The 27,797-nt window shown below is 46.4% G+C and overlaps 2 protein-coding genes across 9 annotated transcripts in view; one reads left to right on the forward strand and one right to left on the reverse strand.

Moving 5' to 3' along the window:
• UBR2 (ubiquitin protein ligase E3 component n-recognin 2) overlaps nt 1–6,634 on the forward strand; it is a 125,619-nt gene extending 118,985 nt beyond the window's left edge. For 7 of the 8 annotated variants that reach the window (XM_058733967.1, XM_058733969.1, XM_058733966.1 and 4 more), the window contains 3 exons: nt 766–936; nt 2,872–2,973; nt 4,438–6,634. In XM_058733967.1, the coding sequence (XP_058589950.1) occupies nt 766–936; nt 2,872–2,973; nt 4,438–4,579 (415 nt within the window). In that variant the 3' untranslated portion in view covers nt 4,580–6,634. Of the gene's footprint in view, nt 1–765; nt 937–2,871; nt 2,974–4,437 lie in introns of those variants that run through there. The other variant, XM_058733972.1, reaches the window with a different exon arrangement.
• A 2,376-nt stretch (nt 6,635–9,010) lies between these two features.
• PRPH2 (peripherin 2) lies at nt 9,011–27,442 on the reverse strand. Its single transcript, XM_058733981.1, has 3 exons — nt 26,588–27,442; nt 14,102–14,348; nt 9,011–10,956 (listed from the first exon to the last, which is right to left on the reverse strand). The coding sequence occupies exons 1-3, from the start codon at nt 27,166–27,168 to the stop codon at nt 10,744–10,746; spliced, it is 1,041 nt and encodes a 346-aa protein (XP_058589964.1). The 5' UTR covers nt 27,169–27,442; the 3' UTR covers nt 9,011–10,743.
• Nucleotides 27,443–27,797: the final 355 nt, after the last annotated feature.

Here is a 27,797-nt window from a genome sequence, read left to right on the forward strand (position 1 = left end):
GCCTGTTTCCGATTCTGTGTCTCCCTCTCTCTCTGCCCCTCCCCTGTTCATGCTCTGTCTCTCTCTGTCCCAAAAATAAATAAAAAACATTGAAAAAAAAAAAAATTTAAATAACCATTTACACTTTAATAAGAGCCCTTGGTAATGTTTTTAAATGTTTGACATAGAAGCAGTATAAATAATAATCCATAGTATGAAAAATGGAACGTTACCTAGACGGTTGAAGCTGCCTTGTGTATTTCTCCCCTGGTGCTTCCTCCTCCCCTCACAGAGATCTACTGTCCTCCCAAGGTGTTGAGCCTTCCTGTGCATGTACACGTTAGCCGCAAATGTTTATATTCCCAAGCAGCATATATTTATTTCACATGTTCTAGGCTTTAAAATGGCACTCTACTGTATATACTCTATAGTTTTTGTCACTCAGCAAACTTCGTTAAGAGTTTTTATACATTCGACATACATAACTTATAATTCATCACTTCTCCCTCTTGTGTAGTATTTCATCACAGGATAGCAGAATTTACATGTTTTTTTCTCCTATTGATTTTACTTACCGCTTCTCCAATTGTTGATAGATTATTTCCCATCCATGTTTTTTGCGTGAGGTGTTCCCAATTTTAGAAATAAATTTGCCTGGGCCATAGAATATAGGCCTCTTTAGCTCTACTTGATATTGCAAAATTTTTCTGGGATGGCTTTACCACCGTCAGCTCTTTAACCACTCTTTGTTAGAGCAATGACTTGAGCGCTTTCTGTCCCATGGAGGTGCCCCAAATCAGGTGGTGATAAGAGCAGAGCCCCCACTCTGTGCCTTGTGTGTGGAACTCTGCTGTGCTCCCAGAGCTACTGCTGTCAGACGGAACTGGAAGGGGAAGACGTGGGAGCCTGCACCGCTCACACCTACTCCTGTGGTTCTGGGGTGGGCATCTTCCTCAGGTGAGGCCCGCTGGGCACTTTTTCCTTCGCATCTGCCATGGTATATGAATGTTGAGGGACAGCACAAGAAACTACTGTGTTGCAAAGAATTTTGAGACTGCTGTTCTCCTGTGTTTTACTCATTCGAGGAACAGGGGAGCTTCCTCTCGTCACAGCTCATATTTGGCTCATGCTGTCTCTTTGCTGCTGCTTCCATGGTCATCCTTCCCACCTCCATGACAATTCAGTTCTGCTTTCTTTGTGCCTCATTCTAATGTGAAACTGTCGTTGATTTTCTGCCCAAATCCAATCAGAATTACTTCCCTTGTTTCCTTATGGCTTGGGATCCATACATATCGCTGGCTGATGTATATACTGTTGACCCTTGAACAACACGGTTTGGAACTGTATGCAAGTCCACTTATATGTCAGTTTTTTTCAGTAAATACAGTACTGTAAATGTATTTTATCTTCTTTCTGAGTTTCTTCATAACTGATAACATCTTTTCTCTAGCTTGCTTTGTTGTAAGAAAACAGTAAATAATACATAAAACATGCAAGATGTGTGTTAGTCATTGTCTATGTTATCGGTAAAGCTTCCAGTCAACAATGAACTATTAGTAGTTAAATTTTGGGGGAGTCAGAGCTTATACACAGATATTCAACTGCACGGGGAGGTTGGCACCCCTAACCACCGTGTTGTTCTAGGGTCAACGATGGTTGTATATATTAGACAATATACAGCCAATACTTATTAACGACTACTGTGTAGTGGGCTTTGAGAATGCAGTAGTCAGCAAGACAGACAAAAATCTCTGCCTTTGTGGAGCTCATTTTCTAGTGTGGGAGATAGAAAATAAATAAGGCTGATACGAATTTAGAAAGTGATACACTCAGAGGACAAAAAGTAAAGCAAGGAGAGAAATATGAGATGGCAGACGAGGAGTTGGATTTTTAGTTAGGGAACCAGGGAAGGTTCCCTGAGAAGGTGACTTTTGAATAAACACCGAAAGAAGTAGGAAGAAAACTCTAGGCAGGAATAGCAATTGCAAAATTACTGGGAAATGTGCCTGCTGTGTTCAGGAAACAGCAATGAGGCTAGTGTCGCTGGAGAAGTGTGCACAAGGGGAAGTATTGTGGGGCCTGCTACGTCCTGGTGACATACCAGAGTCAGATGGAAGCCAGTTCAGGGTTTGAAGGAGAGAAGTGACATGAGTGTGAGCTCCCCTGGGGCATAGATTATATCCATATCTTAGGTATCTTAGTCCCCTGGTACCTGACAACTTCTTACACATGACAGGTTCTCAATAAACGTTGAATTGAGCTGAATTATTAATACACAAAAAAGGTCAGGCAAACCTCTCAAAGGGTTGGGGAGATCCATTTTTAAATAGCCCTTAGGAGAAATATAAAAGTAGCATTTTCTCTTCTCTGGCATATTTCAAAATTCTTTTGGTCATGTACAGTGTTGCGTTGTGTTTCAAGTCAACCTAATTCAGAATGTTTTTGTACATTTTTTCTTTTTTTTTTTTTTTTTAAATTTTTTTTTTTCAACTTTTTTTTTTTTAATTTATTTTTGGGACAAGTACATTTTTTCAATGAACAGTTTCTTCATAATAGCTGTTAAAATATCAGTCACTATTTTATGCTTAGAAGTTAATGATCTTTCTCACACTTAATTTTTTAAATGCTAGTGTTATATGAGTCATCGATTCCTAACCCAAAATGTCCCTTGCTGTATTGCCTTACAATGCAATCGTTACTGGTTACAATACAATCAGTTTAATTACTTTTAAAACTTGGGTGGATGTGTCGATACTTTAAGTGTCTCTGCTATAAATGCTGTTTCTTCTCTTCCAGCACTAGTGTTGTTTATTTTTATAAGACTCGAGTCCATTAGGAACTGAATCCAGACATCCGTTACTAATCTAGAATGTATAAACGGTCTCTCTACAGAGTACGGGAATGTCAGGTGCTATTTTTAGCTGGCAAAACCAAAGGCTGTTTTTATTCTCCTCCTTACCTTGATGACTATGGGGAGACTGACCAGGGACTCAGGTAAGGGCCCATGCTGGGGGGCTGGGTTGGCTGACCCTGGGCCTCCAGAGCCTTCAGTACCTGGTGAATGTGGTAGGCCTGAGTGAGGTCTGCCTGCCAACAGCCCAGGGGCTGTAGACCTTCTGTTCTGGTGGAGGTGGACTCTTCCAAGGAGGGCACCCTGGCTGCCTCGCTCGCCATTACCTTTCCCAGCCCTCAGAATTTCATGATGGCCATCAGAATAGACGAGAGGAAAGAATAGGAGAGAGTACAACTTTTTCCATTTATCACCCCAGAGAACCGTTGAAATGGCCATGTGGCATCCACAGCATCAAAACACTGTGGCGATAGCCTGTTGTGACTTGTGTGGCTTTGTATGAGGAGACCCAGTGTTGTTCAGGTGATATAAAAGAGCAAATCTTAATTGATGAGAGATGTGTGTGGGGCTGGCTCTCGGTAGAGCATGGAACTTGACCTCAGGGTTGTGAGTTCAAGCCCCACATTGGGCTTGGAGCCTACTTTAAAAGAGAGAGAGAGAGAGAGAGAGAGAGAGAGAGAGAGAGAGAGAGATGCGCTTATCTTATTAACTTAAGAGTCTGGGAACAAAGAGAACATACAAAACAAGACAACAGTATATGAGGCTTAATCACTTCTCCTCTGGCTGCTTCTATTATATCATAAGAAAATGCTAATGACACTTCCCTCAAGCACTATAAAAGAACTTCTTTCAGACCATCTTTTCGCCCAGAGGAGGTGAAAGTCTTAACCTAGACAGAACCATCCAGCCTTGGGGCGGAGAAAATGAACGCCTGGAAACCAAAGCAAGAGAAGTAGGGGGCTGCCCCAGGCGCTCAGCTGCAAGGTTACCCGCATATGCCACCTGGTGCTGGTTCTCCTGTTGCCCCAAGGAGCGTGGGCTCATACGATAAAGAGCCCTGGTTAGCGAGTGAGAGGACCGGTGTGCCCTGAAGCAGGAGCAAAGGCCACCAGCATGAACTCACCAAAACCTTTGCTTTGGGTAAATTAGACCCAGAAATTATTCACATTTGGCTGCTTTGCTTATTAGACTCTGGCTGAAAGACAGCACTCCGGGGAACATTTTTACCCTTGCAATTTTCCTCCCATTCCCTCCCCTGCCTCCTCCCTTCTTACTTAACATTTTAGCAGCAAAGTAGATGATGAATGGGTAGTTTTAGCTTCTCCCCCTACACCCTCCTGCCCAGGCCCACCCTCCCTTCCCTCACCCCAGTCTGAGTTAAGTGTAGCTCGCATGCGTTTTTCCTCTTCTTTTCGGCACTTACTCCCTTCAGCTGCTCCTAGCCAGCCTTCAGAGCTAATGTGTTATTAGCCACGGTCTCGTGCAGAACAGGAATTTTGCAGAGGATCTTAAACCAGTACTTGTAACTGTTCCTAAATCAGGAAAGGTTGGGGTGTAATAGGTGAATAAACAGAATGCATCCTGAGTGACGTGCGTCTTCCTTCTAGACGGGGAAATCCTTTACACTTGTGCAAAGAGCGATTTAAGAAGATTCAGAAGCTTTGGCACCAACACAGTATCACGGAGGAAATTGGACATGCACAGGAAGCAAATCAGACACTGGTTGGCATCGACTGGCAGCATTTATAATTACTTCACTACCAAAAACAGAAACTTGGAGTTTTATAACCCAGTTGGCTTTTCAAGAAAGAGAATAGGAAATAAATTCTACTGAATTTGGAAATCAATTCTTTATTTAAGCTTTCCTTCCTAGTTTTGTTTTCATAGTTTCTGGCTCCAGGGACTGATGAAAATCACCTTCCATCAGCGGATTTTCTTGCACTGTTTGCTGTGTCCCTCAAACGTAACTGCTTGAGTTTTAGGATCCAGCGAGAAGCACTCTCTTCCCCAGCTGGGCACGACCCTTTGTGGGCATGTGACTGTGTTTGACCATTCCCAGTAGTCTGAGCCATGTTACATTACTGATCACAAGGAACTCCAGGCCTGAAGCTGATTCGACAGCGGCAGGAAAAAGTCTCTGTGGTCTCTCGGGGTCACACTTCTTGGTCCCTTTCAGTGACTCTCAACACTGGGATTGGGTCGCTGTCCCCTCCGCTGACAGGACCCTACCTCTAAGAGCAAAGCAGTGGATCTTGAAAGCGGCAATCCCTTGTCTCCATCGCTGTGAGCGGGTTGGGGCATGTGTGCACCTGTGGGACGAAGGGGAGAGGCATTTGCTTCGTATGCTGGGTGGTTTTCAGGGCTATAGAAGTTGGGTTTTTTTGTTACATGGTTTTTTGGTTTTTGTTTTTTGTTTTTGGCAAGGCTTTTGGTTTTGAGAGAAAAACTCATTTTAAAGGGCTTTTTGAAACCTTAGAATATCCTAATTTTTCAGACAATATATTCCCATTTCTAAGACTAAACCGAGAGATTGTATGCATCCTGAATCAAACACTAGGAGAAAAAATTAGAACTCGGTGTTTTGAGGTTTCCCTACCCCTTCCAGCATTTCCTGGAATAGATGAACTGCTGTTTACCTGCTGGCTCACTTAGTACATTCCTGGGACAGCCTGTGTGCCCAGGCTTTTTATTATTTTTAAACATTATTGTTCTTACTAAGAGGTGCCTTCCCAGAATGATAGCCACTTAGTAAAATAGCTTTTAACTCTTAATACTACACAGCCACTCTCGTTTGATACATGTGTGCTGAGAGCTTGAATATCCACGGAGAGTGATGGCAGATTTAGTGGAGGAATACATTCTGAGCCTCTCCGAGGTGGGGCTAAGGGACAAATGAATCATAAGAGGGTCTTGGATTTTTTTAGCCAATGAAAGTAATCCTTTCACTCAGTCCGTTTTGAATTGCATCTAAAAGTTCTGTTCCACTTAGCTTTGCATATACTGCAGTAAACCCAGGAAGAAGATCAGGATTCCAGACTTTAGGCTAAAATAAGTGGGAATGCAGAAGCCACATTCACTGCTTCTTCCACGGTAGTGTGTGACAGGAACCCATCCTCTGAAAGGATGACCTTAACCCTTTTTGCTTGGGACTGGCTCACCCAGCTGAGAGGAGGACCAACAGGAAGAAAATCCAACTTAGGACCCAGCACTCTCCCCCGTTTTCTGGCCTTCTGTTCATAAGATCTGAGGCTGTGGATGGCACAATGATTTTAATGTTTATTTTGGCCTTTTTCACATCCCCATTCCTTTAGCGTTAAGTCCAGCTTCTTTTGGCTTTTCTCCATATCTTCACCAAGCTTAAAGTAAGTCCAGGTTCCCTCTCTGTAAATGGATTATAAACATTTTTACCAAATCATAACAATACTCTGGCTTTCAGGAATGACTTCATAGAAGTCTGTTGTTAGCAGAGGGTGTCCCTGGATTTCATTCTCTGAGAATGTCAGGGAGTCTGATGAATTTACATGAAACAGCAACACACGCACCCTTCCAGTTTCTGGTGTGTGCATCATTAAGCTAATTGTCTTCCCTACCTAATGAATCATCTTAGTTTTTATGATTTTTTCCGCATGTATTATGTTTATTGTAGAAATGTTTATATAACATCCTTTCCATATCAGGGAAAATCATATCTGTTTAATAAATTGGCCATAACTTTAATATCTGTGGACATCTTGTAAAATTTGGAATGTATCATATGTAAAAAGTTTAAAGATATCCAAATAAATGCTTTAGGTGTTGACATTACTTTGAGTCTGCCTACATTTTCTTTGTTTTGTTTCGCACACTTAAATGCCATGGAAATGTTCCCCATGTCACCTTGCTACAAATAAAGTGGAACATCTTTATTAGCTTGAAAATTAAGAGGCTTATATTATTAGTGTCAATTATGGCCATTAGCCAAACCAACTTGACCTTACCAGAGAAAGCTGGATCATCATTTCAGCTGATTAAGCTTCATATTCATTGGCTGCAACAGCTCGTGAACTTCTGAACCATTTTGAATCACTGGGGAAACAGAGCACTCAAAGTCTCTTCCAGGTATATGACCTGTCTTCAGGTTTATACTCTTCTTGCTCTTTCTTCCCTGGTAATCTTCAGGTCCTTGTTCTTACACACTCCCCAGACATTCTCTGCTTATGAGAGACACGTGGAGGAAGGAAGCTGTGTCCTTAATTTGCAGGAGAGTCATTGCCTACAAGAACTCTGCTGTGCTTTTCAAAATCCTCTTAAAACAGAAGGCATAAACTAAGAAAGCAAGGTTTCCATGTGTTCTCCCTGTCTTCTAGCTTTTAATGCTGCTCCCAGCTTACTCTCTTCCCTGGTCCAAATGTCAGCAGTTCCAAGGGTCATTAAGCCCTCTGACACACTCCTTGCTTTGTCCTTATTCTTGTTTTTTTTAAGTCAAGTGTATTAAGGTATTTTACAAATAGTAAAATTCATCCTTTTTAATGGACAGTTTTATGTATTTTAACAAAGGTATACAACTACTGCTATCAAACAGAACAGTTTTGTCTGCCCAGGACGTTCCCTCAAGCCCCTTTTGTGGTCACCTTCTTCCCCGGTCCTGACCCCCAGACAACCACTAATCTTCCTGTCCCTTTGTTTTGCCTCTTCCAGAATGTCCTATAAATATGTATCACATGTAGCCTTTTGAGCCTGGCTTTTCTAAGAAGACTAATGCATTGGAGAGTCATCCGTGTTCCTTATGGTTGCTGAGCGGTGTTCCACTGTGCAGATGTTTATGCAGTTATCAGGTGTGAAGGACATTTGGGCGGTTTTTGGTGATTATGAAAAAAATGAAAACGTTATTGTGCAGGTTTTTGTGTGAAACTACATTTCCATTCCCCTTGGGTAAATAGCTAGGAATTTTCTCCTTCTGTCTTAACCTGCTGTATTCCGTCTTTGCACAACATTCTCTAACTTTGCTGTTTATATTCATCCTCTGTTTGGGAGGACAAAACACCATCAGAAGTTAAAAGACTGATGTTTCCCCCTCCTTCAAGCAAATCTCCTGTCCACTGAGGACCAGGAAGGCATCCCTCTCCCCCTGGTCTTCCATACCATTCGCCCCCACATTCCTGTCCCTAACACACGGTGCTGCTGGCTGGCCACCCTGTCATCGGGAGCCGTGTTCTCCTCTAGTAGCAAGTCAGAGACCCGAGTAGTCTTGGTCTCCCCTCCCCCACTCGGCCCTGCTCCTGGCTAAGCTGCAAACCTGCTGGCCTAGCATTACAGGTGCCCGGACAAGGAGGGAAAGGGGAGCGTGCCGAGCAAGCACCTAATCTTATTAACCTATATTGAGGTTACTTGGGGTTTATTTGCTGGTGGTTCAGTCCTGGGCTTGAACGTGTTGCAAGAAGCTATGGGTTCTTGAACTGAAGCCACAGATTCCAGCACACTTGTCTTCCTAAATGTTCAAAATAAGCAGCTAGTACCTACTTCTTCACTCTGGAGAAAGTGTTTTAAAAGTGGAAAAGGCCTAATGTGCTGTCTTACCTCTCACCCTGCCCCAAGGAAGGGCTGCCAGACTTGAAAACCTGGTTGAGTCCCCTGGGAGAAATGAATTTATACTGGTCCCAGGAAAGCCTGAGGTTAGACACAAGGAAGACCCAGGTCAGAGTCTTGTTGGCTGCTACCTGAGAAGCCCTGTGAAGTGCAGCTCGCCCTACGTCTGCTTAAACCAACTGGGGATATTTATCGTAGGGTCAGTTCACCCTTGGTCCTCCCAGCAGCTCTCAGATTCTAAGGTTGCTTACATCTGCCCTATAACCTGGCCCCACAGAGACTTGTGTTTCCTTGTTTGGGAAAATACGTTTTGACCAGAGCAGGGAAAAATGGTTTGGAATTTTCGCTTAAATCACTAAACTAAGATTCCACACATGAAAATATTAAATAAATTCAGCTCTGGTCTGAACTGGTCAATGTGGAGAATATTTGGGATAGCCTTATAATCAGTGTTCTTGCAGATGAGATGGTGAGAGGGAGAGGTGATGCCCTGACTGGTAACCATGCTTCCCTTTAGGGTCAGGTTCAGTTGGGTTTTGTTAACAAATACTGGCTAGAATTGGGAATCATGTGATAACATACAGTCGAATAGGTTAAGACAGTGTTTAACACAAGTGATTTTCACACAATATAATTTTTAATGTCTATCGTACAGCTGTTAACAGCACAGTTACACATGAGCCTAGAGCAGCACTTTCTCGATGATTCTCAGCACTCCCGAGGGGAGAGAGTTCCAGGACCCTTGTCAGAGGTGGCTGACTACCTCAGCATTTTCAATGTGGACCATTCTTTGGTCTCAAGGAGACTCCAAAGTCTAATTAAATTAAACCTGGGGCCAAAGTCTGAGAGTGTCCAAATGTTTGTTTTGTTCTGGTTTGGTTTTTTGGGGGGTTTTTTTGTTGTTTTTTTTTTAGTATTTATATATTTTTGAGACACAGACAGAGCCTGAACGGGGGAGGGGCAGAGAGAGAGGGAGACACAGAATCTGAAGCAGGCTTCAGGCTCTGAGCTGTCAGCACAGAGCCCAACATGAGGCTTGAACTCACGAACCCGTGAGATCATGACCAAAGTCAGATGCTTAACTGACTGAGCCACCCAGGTGCCCCAAGAGCAGGAGTGTCCAAATGTTTTAATGCCTGGGAGAATGAGAGCCCCAGAACATGCCCCAGGCAGCACCCAAAGTCTTATTGTCTCCCCACTGAACACTCAGCACAACAATGAAGCCGTTCTCTCCTTCCCCTAAAAGCTTCCCTTTTCTCTCTTCCCTGAAAGAAGGTAAAATTTCTCTTGGAGTCACTAGCTCAGGAAGGAAGATGGACTGAGTTTCAAAGAATCTTTAATACAGAGGCATTCCAGAAATACTGCTTTGCAGGATAGGTATCTGGGGAAGGAAACAGGAAGAAGCTTCCAGAGGATGCTTTGCCCTCCACTGTAGACCATTAGTGTCACCCGTGTGGGCTGTTGTGGCCACCTGTGTGGGTCTAAGAGGAGAGGCCCAGTGTCCAGAGGGTAGACTCTTGTCTCATTGTTACTCCTCTTCCAGTGAAGAGCAGCCACCTAGTCCAGTGCTTCCACAGACAAGCCAAAGGAGGTCACCTGGCACTTCAGGGGCGTGTTGTTGCGAGAACAGCCAACAACCTGACTTCCTCAGCCCATAGCTCACTCCAGGCTAAGCGAGGGCATGGGGATGTGACACAAGAGTAGCCTTTAACTATGTTTTTGGTGAGGAAAATAATCCCCTGTCTTTAAGTTCTCTTGCCCCATGATTGAAGAATTCCTCTCGTGGGCCCTCAGTGCTTTGGAGAGCCCATTACTCTTAGAAAAGTATAACTATCCCCCGCCCTGCACAATTACACAAGCAAAATGGCTGTCCTGTCAGTCTTGGCATTTAAAAACAGAAGAATGACGACATGGCCAGTACGTTTTTCAGACTCCTGTGCTTATGCACCAAGTGACACTTTGGATGTAGAACGAAACAACTTGGAGCCTGTAATGGCAAACTCTTAAAAAGGGGAGTTGCCCTCAGTGCAGCCAGTAGTAGCCTCAGGGTGGAACTGAATTCATGTGCTATGAAGAGTGATCCACTGAGAGGCGCCCTGAGTCCACCATGAGGGCATATCGGGAAGTAGTGGGCCTGAGCCGGGGCTCATTCACTAATATTTTAAGTCATTCAATAAATGTTTGCCAAATGGTTTTTGGGGCCCTAAACTTTAAATCCCACCGTCAGAAAGAGTCTCTGTAGTAAGATGGCTGCCCTCCTTGGGAGATTCAGATTGGATAAGTGGGGTATCCGCTTTCTTGGAGTCCGCTACTTCTCAGTGTTCAGGAGGGGAGGGGGCCCAGGGCCATCAGCCAGCCTCTGGGGCCTGGCCTGCGTCTGCACCCTCGGCTTCCACCTGGTTACTCTTGCCCAGCTTTTTCAAGCTCTCCAGAAAGGCCTTCCAAGTCTCCGACACGCTCTTTTCCAGAAGCCAGCCCTCACTCTCGCACTCAAGGTCTTCGGGGTTCGACACACCTTCCAGTGCTGTGTGCAGGTAGCGTAGGCCAATTGTGATGGACACCTGGTGGGGAGAAGAGACTTAGAGGAGGTCTGGGAGAAGTAGGTGGGGACTGAGGTTGTTAGGAAACCCTGGAAGCCACCAGCCTCTTCACCCCGGGGGCCCTTCGAGTGTGACAGGCTCTGCTGAGTCTGGGTTGGTGAGGGCCTGCCCACCAGCCTGGCCTGGTGTTCAAAATAGCTGTCTTTTCTCCAGCCTCATCTCCAGCCCTATTCTCCTGCCTTTCTGGCCACCCTGGGCTTCTTTGGGTCCCATCCACACTTTCTTCTCACCAGCCTTTACCTCTTGTTGTTTGCCTTAAACGTTGTTCCTCTCCACGCTCCCCCTTCAATTCAGCTTCAGCCCTCAGTGAGTGACCCTGCTACCCATTCTGCCTCCTCTTTCTCTCCAGTCTCACCCGTTCTGGGGGGATTAGTCCTAGGTTTCTCCTCCTTGCACCCCCATCCTGTTCCTAGCACATTGTTGGGCACATATGAGGTGTTGGGTAAACTATTTGCTAGACAGAATTAAAAAGTCACCTCCTTTTCGGCAAGCAATATTATCATATGTGGTTTCCTTCTACTTCTGCTATTTTGATTAGTGTGGGGATGAGTGGGTGATTTGTTTGCATTTGTTCACTAGCAGTCGCTGTAGCAGGCTGTGGTGCCAAAATGCCTGGGTTCAAACCCCAGTCCTGATACTTAGCCAGCCATGTGAGTAAGAAACCTCAGTTTACTCATGTGGTTTGCACATTTTCAGATGGAGTGTCTCCTGCCTCTTGTGCATGCTGTGACATGTCAGGATGTGTAGAGCATTGTACGTGGTGCCCATTAAGGATGAATAGATGTGTCAGCTGTAATTGGTTATTAGTGTGGTAAGTACTGTTTGCATCTTTCCAATGTATCGTGTTACCCCTTGTTTCTACATAGATTCCCGCTTTACTCTCTTACATTTCTCCTTTCGTGGTATAACAAACTCTGAGCTGGTGAGGCCTGCTCATGGAGACCGTCCACCCCCGATGCATCTTGTTCACTCAGTCTCCCAGCCCATAGAACAGCACCCAGTGGTGGTAGGGCTTCAGTAAACATCTACTAAATGAATGCTATGGGAGCACTTTATAATTGCAGTGGTGGATGACATTAGTGATTGATGTTTTAGGTTTTCGTTATTGTCATTGTCCGTTGAAAGTTTAATATAATGTTTATGGTGAAAAAACTCACCTCCTCCAGGATGTCCTCCTGGTGTACATACTCCTACTCTGATTCCCTCCTCCTTTCCTGAAGTAGGCCTACTGCTGCATTATGAATTTTGCACTTGGTCATGGTCCTCCCTTTGGTTCATGAGTTAGATGTCACCTCCTAACTGGATTGTGAGGCCCAGGAGAGCAAGGCTCAAGCCAGAGCCCTATCTTACTTTAGCCACCCTCATACCCATCACAGAGCTCTGCCAACTGAAGGCCTCAGCTAAAAGTCAAGAGCATTTACTCCCTGTTCCCGGTGAGCTGGTCCTCATCTCATACAGTCACTAGCTTCCTGGAAAGGCGAGGAAACTGAGAGGCAGCCAGTGGAACCCTGTTTTCCCACAGCCTTTCAGTCTTTTCATGGGTTTTCAGGGTACATGAGCTTCTGACCTTCCAGCAGTAAGCCTCTCACCTCGCTCTACCCAGTCATTCCCAAGACTGTGCCTCAAGTAGTCAACAACCAGTAAAACGTCATTCATTTGCCTTGACATGAAAAGAAACCCTCCCTTCCCCAGCCAGCCTACCCCCAGACAATACAGTACCTGCAGTGTGATGTGGTGAGTTAGAAGTAGTCATCTCAGCCCAGGGCACAGCTACGTGTTAAATTCCATAGCACTAAGGGAGCGACTTACTTAAAGGAAACTTTCAGTGAATCTCCTCTAATGGGCAAACTTTCACCACTGATATTTCTGGTTTTGGACTTCTGGATTTTGGAGTGGATTTTCTGCTGCCAGCTGAAAGCCAGAGCCCCTGAGTCACCCTCTGTACCACCTTGGTTTACCACTCACAAACACTTGCTCTCATTCAGCACCCGGGACAGCGCCCAGCACTCAGGTGTTTAAGAAATAACTCCGATAGGGGCGCCTGGGTGGCGCAGTCGGTTAAGCGTCCGACTTCAGCCAGGTCACGATCTCGCGGTCCGTGAGTTCGAGCCCCGCGTCAGGCTCTGGGCTGATGGCTCGGAGCCTGGAGCCTGTTTCCGATTCTGTGTCTCCCTCTCTCTCTGCCCCTCCCCCGTTCATGCTCTGTCTCTCTCTGTCCCAAAAATAAATTTAAAAAAAAAAAAAAAAAAAAAAAAAAAGAAATAACTCCGATAAATGAATGAATGACATCTTGCTACATCCCAAGTTCTGTACAGAGAGGAATTAAGCCTTATAGGTGAAATCAGATAAATCCACAAATAGTTAGAATAACAGGTAAATTGCTACCAGAATCTTGAGAGAAGCACAAATCCAAATAGCTCCCATCTCCTGGACATAATACATATCACCCCCTGCTCCCCCCCCCCCAGGAATCCCAAAGCTAAGTGCTGTTGGTCCTGTATAAAGAGATGTTAAGTAACTTTCCAAGACCCCAGACTGAAAAAACAAAGGCACATGATGAACCTCTAAAACATGCAAAGTGAAAGAAGGCAGACAGAAAAGGTCACATATTTTCGTGGCATTTATATAAAATTTTGTCCAGGATGGATAAATCCACAAAGCTGGAGCACAGATTAATGGTTTCCAGGGGCTGGAGGGGTGGGAGGCAGGGGGGCGGGAGATGGGAAGTACGCTGCTTAATGGGTAGGAGCTTCTCTTTGGGAGTGATGGAAATATTTTACAACTAGACAGAGGTCTAGTAGCGGATGTTGTAGTAGTTGTACAACATTGTGAATGTACTAAATGCCACTACATTGCTCACTTTAAAATGGTTCATTTTCTGTTCTGTGAATTTCACCTCTATCAATTATTTTTTGAGTGACAGGAAAGAAACAAAAAATAGTAGAGGTGCTGGGCTTTAAACTTAGGCCTGCCTGCCTCACCCACAGCAAGGCTGAGGGCTGCTTCTGAGGAGAGAGGCAAGCGCTCCAGGCTGGGCCCCACCCGTTAAATCCAAAAGGGGCAGGTGACCCCCACTCCCCTCGCCCCCAGCTGGCCCAGAGCCTACCTCAAAGAGCCAGACGAGGAGTGTGACGGCACCCATGGAGTTCATGAGGCTGCCGTAGTAGCTTAGCAGGGCGGCCCTGCAGCCACGCACCCACAGGTTGAGCTCCTCTGTCTGGTGGTTGTAGCTGTAGTGAGCCGAATTGTTGGTGAGCTGGTACTGAATGCAGGGCCGTGGCGAGTTGGGGTTGCAGCAGCTGAAGGGAACACCATCCACCAGGTATCGCCCGTCCACATTGCTCTTGATGCGACTGGAGGAGAAAGATTACGGGCTTCTCAAACTTCTCACCAGGGGCCAGTTCCTCCCATCCCACAGCTCTGAAAAGCTGTAATATTCATTCATCTATCCATCCATCCATTCATTCATGAAATAATAAAGGCACCTACTATGTGCCAGCCACTGTTCTAGAAGCTGAAGGTGGAGAAATGATGCTAGAGAACCAATGTCCCTACTTCCTAGAGTTTGTGTTCTTGAGGGTTGAGACAGATGATAAACCAAGAAGCGAGTAAATAAGGAATACAGAAATGCATCCAACCACGCTTTGTACTGCCAGGCCTCTGCATGCAGCAATTTCTTGGAACCATGTCAGCCTGGTAGGACAGGTGGTGACTGGAACAGGACTGCCTAGCGTTCATGGCCAACAGCCTTTGCCCCCTAGCCCCTCTGCAACCTTACCTCTAAAAAGTCACTAGGGACCAAAGCTCCCTCTGGCCAGATGGGTTCTGTTCAGTATATATTTCCAGAAGGCCTGCTGTAGCCCAGGGCCTGTGCAGGGACAGGGAATGAGACTGGAAACAGTTACAGTCCTTGCCCTCAACTTGCTTGCTGTCCACAGTGAACTCTGCCCCTAGCCAGGTAGGATCTCCTTACTCACCTGAAGGCTGCAGCCCGTATTACTTTTGCACTTCCATTTGTAAGTATATATTTGGTTAGGGCACACCATACATTCATGTGGGTTCAGAATTCAAAAGGGGCAGACATCTTTACTCTGAAAGTTCTCCCCATCCTCATCAGGCATCTGAGTGTGTCCTACCTGACCTGAGTGAGGTTACCCAGGTGTCTTTATGCACCAGAATTCATCAAGCTGCACACTTAAGGTTTGTGCACCTGAGTGTATGCATGTTATCTTGAATCACAAGGTTTTTTTAAGTTGCACAGACTTTTACAAACATGAGAGTAGAAAGTATAAGAATAGAAATATAATTATTTAAAATAGAAACTATAATTCCAATTCTGGGTATCTATCTGAAAAAAATGAAAACATTAACCTCAGGGGCACTGGCTGGCTCAGTCAGTGAAGCATGCAACACTTGATCTCGGGGTTGTGAGTTCGAGCCCCACATTGGGTATAGAAATTACTTAAAAATAAAATCTTGAAGAAGAAAAAAAGAAAACATTAAATCAAAAAGATACATGCATCCCTGTGTTCATTGCAGCATTATTTACAAAAGTCAAGACATGGTAACTACTTAAGTGTCCATTGATAGGTGAATGGATAAAGAAACTTTGGTACATACACACACATACACACACGCAAGTGCACACACACACACACACACACACACACACTGGAATATTATTCATCTCTATAAAAAGAAATCTTGCCACTTGCAAAAATGTGGGTGGATCTTGAGTACATTATGCTAAGTGAAATAATAAAGACAAATACCATATGATCTCACTTACATGTGCAATCTAAAAACAAACCAAAGAAAGTTGTGGTTGCCAGGACAGGTGTGGGAGATGGGCAGAATGGGTGAAAGTGGCCAAAAGTCCTGGGGATGTAATACACAGCATCGTGACTATAGTTAATAATGCTGTATTGAAAGTTGCTAAGAGAATAAATCTTAAAAGTTTCTTATCACAAGAAAAAAAATTCTGTAACCAGGTATAGTGATAGATGTTAACTAGATGCATGGTGGGGCTCATTTTGCAATATGTGCAAATAGCAAATCATTATGTTGTATCCGAAAATTAATGTTGCATGTAAACTATACCTCAATAATAAACATAAACAATAGAAACTGTTTTCAACATTCATTGAAATGATAATTGCAGTGTTTAGCTTCGAAATGTCCATGTTTAATCTCCAACTCATTCTTGTCCCTTGGCCTCCAGATCCCCCCAAACTGTAGCCAACTGTCTGTCCTTCTAAAAAGACTTCATACCTGATAAGCAAACACAGATTCTGCAAACGTTTTTTTTTCTTCTTGTTTTTTACCCAAATGATAACGTCCTGTCTTGAACCTTTCTTTTTTCCCTTAGCAGTATCTTAGAGATTTTTTATATCTATCAATAGAGAGTATTCTCCAGGTTTTTAATGAGCTACACAGTATTGCCGTTGCACAGATGGTCCTGGGGCACTAGTCAGTTCCCTACTGATAGATGTTTAGGGCTTTCCCAATCTCCTGTTAATTTAAACATTGTGCATATTGTGGCTATATCTAGAGGGTAAATTCCTAGAGGGGACATCCCTGCATCAAAGTGTGGCTCCATCTGTGACTGCCCTAGATCCCTGCCATATTTCTCCCTGGCATTTGTAGAATCATACCCCCAACAGACATGCACAAGAGAACGTACCCTTCATGCTGTACCCACACGGGTTCAACTTTTGATCTTTGCCAACCTGAGAGATGAAAAATAGTATCTCAGGGTTGTCTCAATTGCCATTTCTCTCATTACGAATGAAGTTGAGTATCTTCTGATATGTCGAAGAGCCATTTGTGGTTCCTTTTCTGTGAACTATTGATCAGTATGATTAGGACTTTAGGAAGGTTCTGTACAATGTGGCCTCCTTGGTTCCAGAAAAGTCCTCACCTGGGTTCTGGTGACCATATTTCCAATGGTCTGCAGTCCCTGACCTCTACTTCCTAGACAGGACCCCAGCCGAGAGAATGGGTGGTCCTGGGTGCACAGGACACCTGAACTTACTCCCAGCTCATCCCTCTGGACAAGGTCCTTACCCTCTCTGGGCCTCAGCTCCCTCATCTGTAAAATGGAGTTGACATGAGGATCATATGAAGGGATGTGTGTAAAAGGTCTTAGAAACGTGGCTGGCACATAATAAGTGCACAGTGAATGTGAACTCATGGCTGAGGCTGGGCAGGGTGGAGGAACGAGAGCCTTCACATGTGCTCCGTGTGCCCTCAGGCAACAGCTGTGGCAATGGAACAGACCATTCAACACCACTGGGCAATAGTCACTTGTGATCGGGTGGCAGGGTCTCTGCCAACTGTGAAGAAGAGGCTCTGAGAGCCTTCTGTGAGGATAGCAACCATGTCTGTGAGGGCAGAGCTCACCCCCGGCCTGAGGCCGTATCAGACATTTGTCACTGGCTGAAGTGGTTGCTACTGAAGTACTTACTTGAGCCCAACTGAGTGCACCAAGAGCACGGTGGGAGCAGAAACCACTCTGCTCTCCCCCTGCAGCCCGTAACTCGGCACCTGGCAGCGGGGCCCGAGGTGGTCCCGGGTGGGAGGACTGAAGCAGAAGGGCTGTCAGTTTGGGTCTCCTGCCCCCCTCTTGAGGGGCCAGTAGTCCCTGGACACCTCAGCAGACAGCAGTCTCCCACCGATGACCAGCCCCGGCAGGCCTCTTTGAGGCTGGGGTCTCCGAGCTCAGATGCTCTTCGTCCCTCTGCCTGACCTGCAGGCTGTCCCTTGGGCCTGCTCCCAGCAGCACAACATCCCACCTGGGCCATTCCCAATGTCCCCATGAAAGGAGTGGGTATAGTGGGAGGAGCCAGCCTTTGAGTCGCAAATCTACATTTCTGATCTGTGGGACTTCATCCTCTGGACCTGTGTGAGGTGGGGATAACTACAGCCCCCTCTCGGCAGCCGTGGGGAGCTTTAAATGAGGCAGTGTGAGGAATGTGCTTGACACAGGCCCTCAGAGAAGGCCCCACGCAGAGCCACCTGGGCAGGACCTTGCAATCCACCAGATTGTTCTATGGAGGCAGAAGTGGTGCCCTGAGCAGGGCAGGGCGGGGCCTCACCCAAAGCCAAACAGGAAGTGGAAGACCAGCCCACAGCAGTTGCCCACTCCTCCCCTCAGAGTTTTTTCAGAGCCTCACAGGTCTCTCTCCTATGTGTTGGCTTTTCTATTTAAACTTTGTGAGAAAGCGTGATTCCCTCCCTTGTTCCCTGTCCCAGAAGCCCTTTCCTGTCCACCATTCTCTCTCCTTATGCACTCTCAGGTGTCCCTAAGCTGGGGTAAAGCCTACAGACTTGCCCCATACATAGTACATGTGTATCTGAAGTGAAGGCCAGGCCTGCAGTTGTGTGGGCTGAGGCCAGGAGAGGCTCTGAGCTACCCTCACTCTGCAGACTGGCCTTCTGGAGACCACTTATCTTCCCACCTCACCTCACTCACTGCCCCAAATGGGGAAGCCACCTTGCTAGTCTCCTTAAGGCAGAGCCGTGTCTCTCCCCACCCCCCCCCCCCAACCTCCCCCTCGCAGACTGGGGATTCCTCAGGTCAGGGCTTGTCTTGCCTCAGACTGAGGCTCCCTGAGGACAGGGTTGTCTCCTGCCTCAGACTGGGGCTCCCTGAGGGCAGAGTTGTGTCTCCTGTTTGTGTCCTCCCTCAATACCTACAGTACTTTATATCCAAAACAGGTCCTACCTTAATCAAGACCCTTACAAGCCCTGGTGAGCCCTGAGCAGAGCAAGATTTGTAGCCTGGGAAATACTCTGATATAAATAGCCAGCTCACCACCTAAGGAGCTTTGTCTTAAGAGGGTGAGTGGGGCCTTAATCTGTGGTTAGAACCAGGACAAGCACTGAGTAAACAAGGTGATTCTTCTACGGGAGAGGGAGGGCTATTTCTAGAATTGCGGGACTCCAACAGATCTCAGGCTGGGGGTCCGGGGAAGCCACAACCTCCATGAAGCCAGGCCTGCCTCCCCCATGCTAACCTGGGTCTTCTCCTCAGGGAGCCCCAGCCTGAGGAGAAGACACACCCCTGCCTCAGGGAGCCCCAGTCTGAGGGGAGACACAGCCTTGCCCCTGGAGAGCCTCAAGCTGAGGGGAGACACAGTCCAGCCCTCAGGGAGCTCCTAGCCAAGGTCTAGTCTTCTTGAGATGTCTATAAATTGTTCAGGAAGAGTGAAAGGAGCCTGTAGCCTGTAGGTTCCCTGGGTGGGATGAGAATGAGAGGGCTTGGTGCCAGCTTTTCCCTCAGGCTGAGGGCTCGAGGCCAAGCCCTCCTGGCTGACGGTTTCTGGTGCCAAGGCCTTTTACCCCGAGACACTAAAGCTCTGCTTATCCAGAAAGCAATGGGGATCTTGAAAGGAATTGTCATAAACTAGCTGAAGACTTCATGTCCCTCCTTCTGCCCCTCCTCTGCTCTCTCTCTCTCTCTCTGTCTCTCAAAAATAAATAAACATTAAAAAACATTTAAAAAAATAAATCAGTAATAATTAAAAAAAAAAAAAAAAGATACTCAGAGGGGATAATGTGTCTTTGGAAGGGGGATATAGATGAAACAAGAAAGCAAAAATGTGCATATTTGTTGAAGCTAGGAAAGGTGTACATGGAAATTCAGGGTAATCTCTCCGCTTTTGTGAATGCTTGAAAGTTTCCGTGACAAAAGTTGAAATGCAATAAAATAAAAGAAGCGCTGGCTGAGAACTCCAAATCTGTGTCTCGATAACTTGCTCTAAAGAAGATTCAGTCGCTGAGGGAGGCAGCATCCCTGGACTCTGCTCCTCCCTCCGAGGGCCTCCCCCAGTTATAAGGGAGCATCTCCCCACCCCCAGAAGCACCACACCGGAGCCAGTGAGAAAGTAAACACAGAAGGCAGAGCAGAGCCCAGCCTCACATGCCCAAGGCCGTGGGGAGCCTGGGCGGGATCTCTGGTTCCTATGCGGCTACCTCGTGATTTTCTGAGACCCTGGCACAGAAGCACTGGAATCTAGTACGATCCACAGAAGTTTCTCAAGCATCTCTGCCCACACCTTCCAGTGTCCCTCTGGAGGAGGACAACATGGAGGACAAGAAGGGGTGAGAGGGGACAATGAGGCGCCACCCCCAAAGTGGCCTGGAGAATTCGAAGTTTCGATCAGTTAGGGCATAGATTCATTTAACAAGGAAACTGTACAAGGTGACTTTAACATCGCTGCAAAGCAGCACAGCAGAGTGGGAGGAACAGAATTAGAACCTGGCACTCCATACAGTGGGAGATTCTTTGTCATCGAAAGGAAGGAAGTCCTAACAAATGTGGCAACCTGGTTGAACTTGGAAAACGTTATACCAAGTCAAAGAAGCCAAGCCTGGGGCCGCCTGGGTGGCTCAGTCGGTGAAGCTTCTGACTTCGGCTCAGGTCATGATCTGACAGTTTGTGGGTTCAAGCCCCATGTCAGGATCTGTGCTGATGGCCGAGTTTGAAGTCTGCTTTGGATTCTCTCTCCCTCTCTCTCTGCCTCTCTCTCTTTCAAAAATAAACATTAAAAAAAATTTTTTTAAGGCCAAGCCCAAAAGGACCAATATTCTATGATTTCATTCAAATGAGATGTCCAGGAGAGGGAGGTCTATAGAGACAGAGAGATTATAGAGTAGGGCCGTGGAAGCTAGGGAGTGAAAGCTGGAAGGTACAGGGTTTCCCTGCCATGTGATGAGTACATTTTAAAGTGGACTGTGGCATTGACTAGTGGCACAGCTCTGTGAAGAGGCCAAAAACCATTGAATCATCCACTTTAAATGAGTGAGTTGTAAGGAATGTGAGTATCTCAATAAGGCTGGTTTGTAAAAGTGTACCCCCCCCCCACCGCTTTCTGCCGTGAGATCTAACCTGAGGCTCAGATCTTTTATCTATCAAATAGAGATAACAATACCTGCAAAAATTACAGACGCCCCAGAGAGGGGTTTTGTGCAGAATAAATGTGGGACCTGGCAATATAGTGATAAGGGGCAGAATAGGGGGGTGGGAGATGGCCACTGGGCTTTTTGAACCTGGGACCACTGGAGGGGTGAGGGGTGGGGAGGTTGTCAATTCTTATAAAAAGCCTTCAATTGATATTGTTTAGATCAGGAGCCTTCAGGAAACAGCCCTTGATCTTAAAGATTCCCTTGAGAAATCTCCAAAAACCAGCCACCCCTCCATGCTTGTCGGGACCACAAGCTCCGTGCTCAGTTTCCTGGGGGACCAGTGGTGGGGGGCATACCTAAGGAGGTCCTAGGGAGCCCTGTGGGCAGGAACCCAGCCCTGCTCTCAGGAGCTGGACTGGAAATGTTCCCTGTAGCCCAGTCCAGCGAGGTGTACATGGTGTGAAATGGGAAGAGATCCCCCACAGCCTGCAGGAAGGACCAGAAGTCATGGGCACTAGGCACTGCCCATGTGCAGGACCAGTGTCACTGGAGGATCTCGGTGCATTTTCTGCAGACTTCCCACCCTCTGGCCAGCTCACTGCTCCTGGGATCACCTCCCAGAGTCCTCAGGGTCAACCAGGAGACTGAGGCCCACCCCAGCCTCTTTGTTGGCCTCTCTGAACTTGGTGGTGAAAGGAAAAAGAGAAAAAGATTAAGCATTCCTTTTATTTATTTATTTATTTATTTATTTATTTATTTATTTATTTAAATTTTTTTTTTAACGTTTATTTATTTTTGAGACAGAGAGAGATAGAGCATGAACGGGGAGGGGCAGAGAGAGAGGGAGACACAGAACCGGAAGCAGGCTCCAGGCTCTGAGCCATCAGCCCAGAGCCCGATGCGGGGCTCAAACTCACAGACCGCAAGATCGTGACCTGAGCTGAAGTCGGCGCTTAACCGACTGAGCCACCCAGGCGCCCCTGAAGCATTCCTTTTAAAAAATCTTGGTGGAAGGGGCGCCTGGGTGGCTCAGTTGGTTGAGCGACCGACTTCAGCTCAGGTCATGATCTCGCGATTTGTGGTTTCGAGCCCTGCATCGGGCTCTGTGCTGACAGCTCAGAGCCTGGAGCCTGCTTCAGATTCTGTCTCCCTCTCTTTCTCTGCCCCTCCCCTGCTCATGCTCTCTCTCCCTCTCAAAAACAAATAAACATTAAAAAAAAAAATCTTGGTGGAAGATGACCCAACTCCCTCAACCTGCCCTCCTGCTAGGCCCCACCCCTGCTTCTCTTTGCTTCTGCTGCTCCTGGATCCTCGCCCTGAGGGTGCTGCTGAGAAAAGCCAGAAAAAGGTAAGTGCTTACCACTTCTCAATGCTTGGCCTCTCAAAAAAAAAAAAGAAATAAATACACTTTATATGGTTCAGGGGAGGATTTGGGGAGTCAGCTTTGTCCGGTAAACTTAATAATCCTCCTAAGTAAAGCAGTGAAGATAAGAACAGGAAACAATTTGAGCGTCCAGGGAAAGGGAGGGAAAAAGTGCCTCTCCACGTTGCCTCATTCATTTCTTCCTTCCTTCTTCCCACCAACAGATAAAGGTTGTGCCAGCGCTGGCCCTCAGGCAAATCCAGCCGCATGAAGCTTTCTAGACACAGCACTGAGGAGCCTGCCCTCGCTTACAGGTGTTGCCCACTGTCATTAATGTGAGAGTTTGTGGGACACAGTGAGGTGGTCCTCTCTCTGCAACAGTGACCCTATCAGGCTGTACCCTCAGCAGCACAGGAGTGTGACTGTAGGTGAGGCATTTCAGGTCTACCATTGTGTCTTGAGACCAGCTTTGTGGCAAGTTAAAACCAAGGTACAGTTTCTTCCCGGAAGCTTAGCCTAAGGGAAGTAGGAGAGAGACAGAGGGGCAAAAGCCTCAAAAGAAGCTTGGTATTCTAATAGAAGCAAAGAAGAACAACCTAAGGTCCTCCCTGAGTATAATATGATGCACCAATTAAACATGATCATTTTAGACAAGTCCTGGATGACATCACTTGCATGTAAAATCTGAAAAGCCAAACATCTAGAAACAGAGGCTAGCATGGCAGTCGCTGAGGGCAGGGAGAGGGAAGGGAAGAGACTGGTCAAAGGTTACAAACTTCCAGTTTTAAGGTGAGTAAGTTGTGGGGATCTCATGTATGGCCTGGGGATCATAGTTAACAATACCGTATTATGTAGGAATGCAAGCTGGTGCAGCCACTCTGGAAAACAGTATGGAAAAAACTAAAAATAGAACTACCCTACGACCCAGCAATTGCACCACCAGGCATTTATCCAAGGGATACAGGTGTGCTGTTTCGAAGGGACACATGCACCCCATGTTTATAGCAGCACTATCGACAACAGCCAAAGTATGGAAAGGGCCCAAATGTCCATCAATGGATGAATGGATAAAGAAGATGTCGTTGGTATATATATATACAATGGAGTATTCCTCGGCAATCAAAAAGAATGAAATCTTGCCATTTACAACTACGTGGATGGAACTGGAGGGTATGATGCTAAGTGAAATTAGTGAGTCAGAGAAAGACAAAAATCATACAACTTCACTCATATGAGGACTTTAAGAGATAAAACAGATGAACATAAAGGAAGGGAAACAAAAAGAATATAAAAACAGGGAGGGGGACAAAACAGAAGAGATTTATAAATAAGGAGAAAAAAACAGGGTTACTGGAGGGGTTGTGGGAGGGGGGATGGGCTAAATGGGTAAGAGGCACTAAGGAATCTACTCCTGAAATCATTGTTGCACTAGATGCCAACTAATTTGGATGTAAATTTAAAAAACTAAAATTAAAAAAAACACACAATACTGTATTATGTACTTGAAAGTCGCTAAGAGAGTGGACCTTGAATGTTCTCGCCGCAAGAAAGCAATGGCAATTATGTGCCGTAATGCAAGTATTAGCTAATGGTAGGGTGGTAATATAAGTGTATCAAATTAATGCCTTCTGCACCTTGACCGTACATAATGTTATTTGTCAGTTATATTTAAACAAAGCTGGGGAAGTGGGGGGGGGGCATAATTGTTTTGGACATTATGCAAATACTATATTATCAGATTACCAAATGGGGTGCTCAGTTGTATTTATACCATGGTTACAGTATTTATTATGTAAGTGTTCAGATGACTGAACAGGAATGTGGAAAAATGAAAGCCATTTTCTTTTTTGTGGGTGAGAACCTGGCTTGAATTCTTTTCCTGTTTTCGTTTCTCTTAATGTTGTCACCATATTTTCTTGTGTAACAGAGAAACTGTTCAGGTCACTGGAGTTAAGATAGTTTCACTCCAACAAGTTGGTATGAAGCATGGAGGTGGGGGGTTTTGTTTTGGGGGTGTTTTGGGTTTTTTTTTTTGCTTTTAATTTGTAAGATTTTATTTTTAAGTAATCTCTGTACTCAACATGGGGCTCAAACTTACACCCTGAGATAAAGAGTCTCATGCTCCGATTGAACCAGCCAGCTACCCTGCATGGAGGTGGTTCTGATCAAGCTTACGGTTTGACTGAAAATTTAGACCTGCCAACCACTGAGAGTAGAGCAACCTGGAGAATTTCTCTGCTCTGGGACAAAAGGAGATTTGGGGATTACGGAGAGATTCTGTAAGTCTCTCCAATGACAAATCGGTGCAGAAGGCAATCAAGGAACATGACAGGAAAAAAATGACAGCTCTTTCTTATTTGCTCACAAAGGCTGTTTGTGCCTTCAGCTTCTCCCCCTCTCCCACCCCATCCCCAGGAATTCTGCTCATCCCTCCTGGGGCAGCTTGTGCAAATCATGCCACCTTGTGCCGTCCCTGCAGGCCTGTCACCTCGGAAGGGCAGAGCCATTTATAAGCCTCTCCTTAACTAGGGATTTGTAACAGTAATCCTCACCCACGGAAAAAATAGAATCCCAAGCAATGACCTTCAATCTGACTTCCCTTCCATGTGAGGTGCAGCTAAGCTAGCCATCTGGGCTTCGTGGGTGTTGTCCGGGCTCCAGCCACGCCCTGCTGTTAGTATGCCTGGCACCCTGCATGCAAGTTCCCTTGGACTCGCCAGCCTTACTCAGGAAAGCCATTCGGACCCCTCGCCTCAGCCAGGGAAGGGGTTGAGCGGGATGGAAAGAAGAGCTAAAAGAAAAGCCAGTGTCTCAGGACCGGCTGCCCTTTCCCTAGAAAATGACCTGAGAGGGGCGCCTGGGTGGCGCAGTCGGTTAAGCGTCCGACTTCAGCCAGGTCACGATCTCGCGGTCCGTGAGTTCGAGCCCCGCGTCAGGCTCTGGGCTGATGGCTCGGAGCCTGGAGCCTGTTTCCGATTCTGTGTCTCCCTCTCTCTCTGCCCCTCCCCCGTTCATGCTCTGTCTCTCTCTGTCCAAAAATAAATAAAAAACGTTGAAAAAAAAAATTTAAAAAAAAAAAAAGAAAATGACCTGAGACCCACAACGGCGAGTCTCTTGGGAAGAACAGTGTGCTGGAGTGAGCCGCTATTACCTCTAGCACAAAGGATGAGTTTCTCTGTTCCTCACCAGTACCTCCCTACACCACACTTCAGGATTTTATTTTTACACACACCACAAATACTTCAGAAACTTTATCGCCTCACACTATCATGATTCAAGAAATAAACACCAGCAGGCATTTAATAAGCACTTGCTGTATGCCAGACGCTAGACAGAGCTAGGAGGTGACCTCCAAGATTATCTATTCCAGGGGTGCCTGGCCGGCTCAGTTGGAGAAGCACGGGACTCTTGATCGTGAGTTTGAGCCCCAGGTTGGGTATAGAGATTACTAAAAAAATAAATTAATTTTAAAAATTATTCCAATGCCTTCATTTTAAAGATGGGCAAGGAATGGGGCACCTGGTTGGCTCAGTCCATTAGGCGTCCAACTTCATGACTGCTCGGGTCATGATCTCGCGGTTTGTGGGTTCAAGCCCCACATCGGGCTCTGTGCTGAGAGCTCAGAGCCTGGAACCTGCTTCAGATTCCGTGTCTCCTTCTCTCTCTGTCACTTCCCCTCTCCTGCTTTGTCTCTCTGTCTCTCTCTCTCAAAAGTAAACACTAAAAAAAAAATTTTTTTAAATGGGCAAACAAGAATCCAGAGTGGCAAGCCACTCGCCCAAGATCACAAGCTAATTTACAGCCAAATTATACAGCCAAACCTACAGCCTAGACTTCCTGACTGCCCTGTCCTCTGCTCTTGCCACCACACCCAAGGACGAACACCTTGAGAATGGATGCTGGTGTCAGAAGGTTGGAAAACAAGGGAACTCACCAGGGAATTTAAGCTTCTGGGACTGAACCCATCAACATCGAGTGAACAAGACAAAAAAGCCAAATAACGTCTCAGTAGATGTCATCTATGAGTGCCTCATCCCTACAGTATGAAGTAGACACACATGCCTGGCTGGGGCTTCCTCCCTGGAGACTCCTGTCCAAGCAACTTATATAACTTGACACCTTCCTCCCACCTTAGCCGGACATTAGGTTGAGTGTATGATACTGCCATCTTTATAGGTCAAAAATGTTAGCGTATTGGCAATTTCATATGGGCCAGCTGAATCCAGCCTCACACACACAGTACTAAGTCGTGCACACAGAGCACCCCATGGGCCTCTGAGTCCCCAGCTAGCTCTGACCCCAGGACTGGAGAGCACTCACTCTTTGACTTCTTTGGAGGAGAAGTCCAGGTAACGATTGCTGATCCACTGAATCTCAAACCAATCTCGAAAGCCATTGTTGCCGCAGCATTTGAACTCGATCTGTAGCAGGTCGATGGTCTTCTTCATGAAACACCGGCCGGGGGTGTCTGTGTCTCGGTAGTACTTCATGCCATTCTTGAGCCCGTGGGCCAGGGTGCTCTCCAGGGAGCCCCGCATTAGGAAGCAGCAGAGGGCCACCAGGAAGAGGACAATGTTGAAGAGGACACAGACGACCAGATACGACTTCAGCCAGGGCTTCCACTTGGCATACTTGGAGGGGTCCAGGGCGTCATAGCAGATCTTGCCAGCCAGAGAGTTGAAGACGCAGGACAGCACCCCCATCCCTATCAAGGAGTTGGGCACAAAATGGCTCTCTGAATTATTCATCACATCACTCCTCTTCCGCAGCTCGATCTTAAGGAACAGCCCTAGGCTGAAGATGACGATGCCAGCCAACACGGAGAGCCAGTTCATGAGCCAGAGCCCTTGGGCCAACTTGACCCGCTTCTTCTGGTCAAACTTGACTTTCAGCAGCGCCATACTTGCTGGGTGCAGTCTAGGCAGCTTCCCAGGACACAGCAACCACTCCTGACCTTAGTGAGCCCGGGGACTGAAGATTCAGGGCCTTGGGAAGGGAGCAGGTGGCCCACGCTTCAGGGAGCTGCTCCGGGAGCTGCCCATGTTGAGCCCCTTAGCCCGGGACCCCCGTTAACTCAGTAGTGGTAACAGGGGCCTCAGAGTCGCCGCTCGTGAAGGGGCCAGTCTCCGCGGTGTTGCGGCAGCGTCCTTCCCAGCCAAGGAGGGAGAGCCTGAACGCTGCAGATTAAAAGTGGGGTCCACAAGACCTCACGCTAATCTCTTTAGCCAGCTTCATCCCATTAGATAAAGCCGTGCTAGTTTCAGAACATGGCCAGAAGGAGCCTCCACGAACGCCCTGGAGCAGAGAGCTCTGGGTTCAACATGAAGAATCAGGAACAGAAACAAGACTGGCCAGGGGAATGGGCTCTCCCTGAGGTCTGGCCCAGATCACGGGTCTCCCCAGAAGCCCGTTTCCAGGCCAAACTCCTTCAAATCTGAAACTTTCTATGAGACAAAAGACATTGTCATCCTAGTTGAAAAAGAAATGACAGATTGTAAGAAAACAGTTACAACACGTAAAAAAATAAAAA

The sequence above is a fragment of the Neofelis nebulosa genome, chromosome 6 (genome assembly GCF_028018385.1).
Source record: "Neofelis nebulosa isolate mNeoNeb1 chromosome 6, mNeoNeb1.pri, whole genome shotgun sequence".
Lineage (NCBI taxonomy): Eukaryota > Metazoa > Chordata > Mammalia > Carnivora > Felidae > Neofelis > Neofelis nebulosa.